A 5241-nucleotide genomic window follows, 5' to 3' on the forward strand; every position below is an offset into this window, starting at 1 on the left:
TATATTGGTGCATTGTCTCTTCAAAGTGACCCACTGGGGGAGATGAGCAAAAAAGAAACAGACTTCCTTCAGCAGCTGAACATAATGTTACATATTCAAGCAGCAAAACTCCTCCACTTTATGCTAACATTGAAACTGGATTAATATAGTTAATTGTGTAATTTTATAATTCTCTTTCCAACCTCCTTGTTGCCTGTAGTTCTGTTATTTAAGGCTGGAGGCCCAATGACCCCGTTCACAATACAAAGGTTGTGTAAAATAAGATGGTTCCTTCTCTGTCCAATAAAAACATTGTTGATTTGAAAGAACATAAATCTTGATGAATTGTTTAATAACAGATTTTCCTCCCTGTCTCCTCAGACTGAGTGGCTGTAACCTCTCAGAGAGAAGCTGTGAAGCTCTGTCCTCAGTTCTCAGCTCCCAGTCCTCCAGTCTCAGAGAACTGGACCTGAGTAACAACAACCTGCAGGATTCAGGAGTGAAGCTTCTCTCTGCTGGACTGAAGAGTCCAAACTGCAACCTGGAGACTCTCAGGTAAAATGTGACCAATCCTGGTGATTTCTATCCACCAGCTGCTAGCAGAGATTGACTAAAGTATTTGACCTCCATCCAAATGATGGGAATCAGGTGTTCCAGTAACTTCCATGACCACAGGTTTATGAAAGCAGCACCAAGGCATGTAGACCGTTTTTACAAACATTTGTGAAATAATGTTTTGCTCTCAGGAACTCAGTGGATTCCAGCCTGGAACTGTGATAGGATAAGCATCAAGTGGCTTCCTGTCACTAACAAGTTTCTACACAAACGTTGCTGGTTTTCATTCCCTCCATGCTGACAGAACCAAGAACAGAGGTGTTTAGAAAGGCAGTGGTCAGGCTGCCATTGATAGTGTAAATCTGGATACTTGACAGATTGCTGCATCCTCGGCGCACATATGAGCTTTATTACAGATCCCTTCTCCCAGCAGTTGTTAGACTTTCTAACCAGAACTGAAGAGCTGCACATTTCTTTCAAACTGATGTCGGCTTTCGAGGACCCACTTTGGGCACCCCTGCTCTAGAGTCTCCTATTATTTGTGTTTTTATCTTTTCTTGAATATCTGATTCTTCCATTTACTTTAAACTTGTTGCTGGTAAACCTGAACTCCCTGCTGTGGATCAATGAAGGATGTTTCTATTCTGATCCGTTCTACATGCGACAAAATGTTGATTTTTACTACCCAGAGAATGTAGTTAGATTGTTATTACAATTTCATCTTATTGACAGGTTAAGCACAATTTAATAACTTTTTTCCTCTGGCGAAAATGACCAGTTCAGACCTTTGGCTCTACCTCAATGTTCTCATCATGTGATGAATTGTGTGTCTGCAGCTTATCAGGCTGTTTGGTCTCAGAGGAAGGCTGTGCTTCTCTGGCCTCAGCTCTGACCTTTAACCCCTCCCATCTGAAAGAGTTGGACCTGAGCTACAATCATCCAGGAGACTCAGGAGTGAAGCTGCTGTCGGCTGGACTGAAGGATCCAGACTGGAGACTGGAAGCTCTCAGGTATGGAGGAACCTGGTGCAGCAGCAGAGAAGGTCTGATAGAGGAGGAAGAGGAGAAACGTCTTTAGTCTGATGGGAAACATTTAGTTTGAAGAGAAATATTTAGTTCGATCATTAAATATTTAATTTACAACCATCCATTTTCTGTACAACCTTGTCCCTAGTGGGGTTAGGATGATTTTGGACTGTGGGAGAAGAACTCCAAGCAGAATTTTTTTGTTTGAAGCTAAAAATTTAATTAGCAAATGAAAAATTTAGTTTAGAGTAATGGCATTCATAAATGAATGAATATGGTAAAAAAAAAAAAAGACTTCATATTCTGAACCCCATTTTATCTCTTATGACAAGCTAAATAACTCAAATTATTGATGTCAATTTTGANTAGTGGAGGAGATCCAACAGTCTCTGAGTTCAGGAAGTCTCTCCACAGATAAACTGTCTCCTGCTCAGTGGTCAGCTCTGGGTTTCATCTTAGTGTCATCAGGAAAAGATCTGGATGTGTTTGACCTGAAGAAATACTCTGCTTCAGAGGAGGCTCTTCTGAGGCTGCTGCCAGTGGTTAAAGCCTCCAACAAAGCTCTGTAAGGACACACATTGTTACTGCAGGTATTGTTGATGGGTAGAAATCTGCTAATTATGAGGTAAATATTCATGTTTCAGTTTATATTTTGTTGCTTTGTCTCTTCAAAGTGTCCCACTGGGGGGGATGCGCAAAAACGAAACAGACTTCCTTCAGCAGCTGAACATAATGTTACATATTCAAGCAGCAAAACTTTATGTTAACATTGAAATGGATTAATATAGTTTATTGTGTAATTTCATAATTCTCTTTCCAACCTCCTCGTTACCTGTAGTTCTGTCATTTAAGGCTGGAGGCCCAACTATAGAATAAACCAGTTCACAACAAATGCAAAGGTTGTGTAAAATAAGATGGTTCCTTCTCTGTCCAATAAAAACATTGTTGATTTGAAAGAACATAAATTCTGATGAATAGTTTAATACCAGATTTTCCTCCCTGTCTCCTCAGACTGAGTGTCTGTAACCTCTCAGAGAAAAGCTGTGGAGCTCTGTCCTCAGTTCTCAGCTCCCAGTCCTCCAGTCTCAGAGAACTGGACCTGAGTAACAACAACCTGCAGGATTCAGGAGTGAAGCTTCTCTCTGCTGGACTGAAGAGTCCAAACTGCAACCTGGAGACTCTCAGGTAAAATGTGACCAATCCTGGTGAAACCAGATTTCTGTCATTTACCTGCTATCAGAGAGAACCTATGCTGCCAAAAGTATTTGACCACTATCCAAAGGATAGTAATGACGTGTTCCAATAACTTCCATGGCCACAGGTTTATGAAACTAATCACTAGGCATGCAAACTGTTTTAACAAACATTTGTGAAAGAATGAGTTGCTCTCAGGAACTCAGTGAATTTCAGTGTGGAACTGTGATAGGATGTGCAACAAGTGACTTCCTGTCACTATCAACTGGCTAACAAATCTCTACTCATAAAACGTTGCTGGTTTTCATTTACTGCAGGCTGAGAACCAAGAACAAAGATATTTAGAAAGGCAGTGGTCAGGCTGCCATTGATAGTGTAAATCTGGATACTTGACAGATTGCTGCATCCTCGGCGCACATATGAGCTTTATTACAGATCCCTTCTCCCAGCAGTTGTTAGACTTTCTAACCAGAACTGAAGAGCTGCACATTTCTTTCAAACTGATGTCGGCTTTCGAGGACCCACTTTGGGCACCCCTGCTCTAGAGTCTCCTATTATTTGTGTTTTTATCTTTTCTTGAATATCTGATTCTTCCATTTACCTTCAACTTGTTGTAAACCTGATCTCCCTGCTGTGGATCAATGAAGGATGTTTCTATTCTGATCCGTTCTACATGTGACAAATGTTGATTTTTATTACACACAGAACTACATGAGAGTGTTTTTACTATTTCATCTTATTGACGGGTTAATTTATTGACTTTTTCCTCTCCTATAAATGTCCAGTTCAGACCTTGGGCTCTACCTCAATGTTCTCATCATGAGATGAATTGTGTGTCTGCAGCTTATCAGGCTGTTTGGTCTCAGAGGAAGGCTGTGCTTCTCTGGCCTCAGCTCTGACCTTTAACCCCTCCCATCTGAAAGAGTTGGACCTGAGCTACAATCATCCAGGAGACTCAGGAGTGAAGCTGCTGTCGGCTGGACTGAAGGATCCAGACTGGAGACTGGAAGCTCTCAGGTATGGAGGAACCTGCTGCAGGAGCAGAGAAGGTCTGATAGAGGAGGAAGAGGAGAAACGTCTTTAGTCAGTCTGATGGGAAACATTTAGTTTGAAGCTAAATATTTAGTTTGATAATTAAATATTTAGTTTGGAACCATAACGTTTATAAATGAAAGAATAACATGGTGAAAACATGACTTGACATTCTAAAACTCCCTTTATCTCTTATGACAGTTAAGAAACTCAAAGTACTGCTGACAATTCTGACTGTGTAACTTTGTAAATGGTATCTAATGAAAAACTGTAGGAATCTTTCACATGGTTCTGAATGACCCTGGGAAACCAACCCATCTACTGGAACCACAATGACATGGTAGTCAGAGCAGCAGGGGGCCAAATATAGCTCCATGTGGAACCAAGAGGTTGGAGAGAGAAAATCAGTTTAAACTGTTTCCTATCAGAGTTCAGTTTGTCTCTCTGTCTTCACATCATGGGCTGGGCGGGGCTTCCACTGATTGGTCTACTGAGAAAATACAAGGAGCTGATTGGCTGATGGACAGGAAGTTAAAATATGCAGATAAATGACATCATAAAGTAGATATTATTGGTACTGAAGAGACATGGCTGAGAGCAAATGTAGATTTTAGAATAAGTAAAAATGTTTCAATGACAGGAAGAAAGGAAAAGGAGAAGGATGAGCAACATTTAGAATAGATCATCTATGTTCAGAGAAACGTAGAGGAACTGATCTAGAATATGTAGCAACAGAAACGATAATAAATGAGCTAAAATGAACATTTATGAAAGTTAGATTAAAATCAGTTAATCCAGATTAAAGGTCTAGATTATCAGTAATATGTGGTGACTGTAATGCACATGGGATATTATGGGATGAAACAAAACAGATGCAAATGGAGAAACAGCAGAAACATATTTAGAGGGTAAGAACTGATGATGTTTGGATGGTTTAAGAGGGACAAGAACAGAAGTTGATCCAGGAAATGGATCAGTCCTTAATTTAACACGAGTGTCCAGGAAGATTTCAGCTGATTGTGAAATGAGATTTATTAGACGCCTCATCTGGAGGCAGAGATCATTACCCAGTTTTCTGGAATATTCTCCTGACTAAGAACGGCTCACAAGGAAAATGAAAGAGTGGGATGGATTTAATAGAGTTTAATAGGGACTCTGACTAAATGAATAAAAGTGAAGTTCAGTTAGATTTCCATGATGATCTACTGATGACAGAAAGGACTTTAAAACAATATTTGATGGAGCTCCAGACCAATCAGCCCCAAGGAGCAAAGATGAGAAGAAAAGTAACTCCATGTTGGTCAGATGGATGTTTAAAAGTTCAGAGAGAGAAATAAAGATTTTTAACAAGGGAGATAGGCACCAGCGATGCTCCCGACCCCACTAAGGGATAAGGGTGTGATTGATTGATTGATTGGTTGGTTGGTTGGTTGGTTGGTTGGTTGGTTGGTTGGTT

General features: G+C 40.3%; 1 protein-coding gene across 3 annotated transcripts; it reads left to right on the forward strand.

The window, feature by feature from the left end:
- The first annotated feature begins 275 nt into the window (after positions 1 to 275).
- Positions 276 to 2796, forward strand: LOC106943659 (ribonuclease inhibitor-like). 3 transcript variants are annotated; one of them, XM_015026968.1, is made up of 2 exons: positions 276 to 534; positions 2571 to 2782. In XM_015026968.1, the coding sequence occupies exons 1-2, from the start codon at positions 320 to 322 to the stop codon at positions 2746 to 2748; spliced, it is 393 nt and encodes a 130-aa protein (XP_014882454.1). In that variant the 5' UTR covers positions 276 to 319; the 3' UTR covers positions 2749 to 2782. The 3 variants fall into 3 exon arrangements, 2 of the variants coding, with proteins under 2 accessions (XP_014882454.1, XP_014882455.1); XM_015026969.1 differs by lacking the exon at positions 276 to 534 and adding an exon at positions 1321 to 1544 and having other exon boundaries at positions 2571 to 2765; XR_001423978.1 differs by lacking the exon at positions 276 to 534 and adding an exon at positions 1914 to 2124 and having other exon boundaries at positions 2571 to 2796.
- The last annotated feature ends 2445 nt before the right edge of the window (positions 2797 to 5241 follow it).

The sequence above is a fragment of the Poecilia latipinna genome, unplaced genomic scaffold, assembly GCF_001443285.1.
Source record: "Poecilia latipinna isolate Pla-1442-1.1 unplaced genomic scaffold, P_latipinna-1.0 Scaffold5638, whole genome shotgun sequence".
NCBI classification, from domain to species: Eukaryota; Metazoa; Chordata; class Actinopteri; order Cyprinodontiformes; family Poeciliidae; genus Poecilia; species Poecilia latipinna.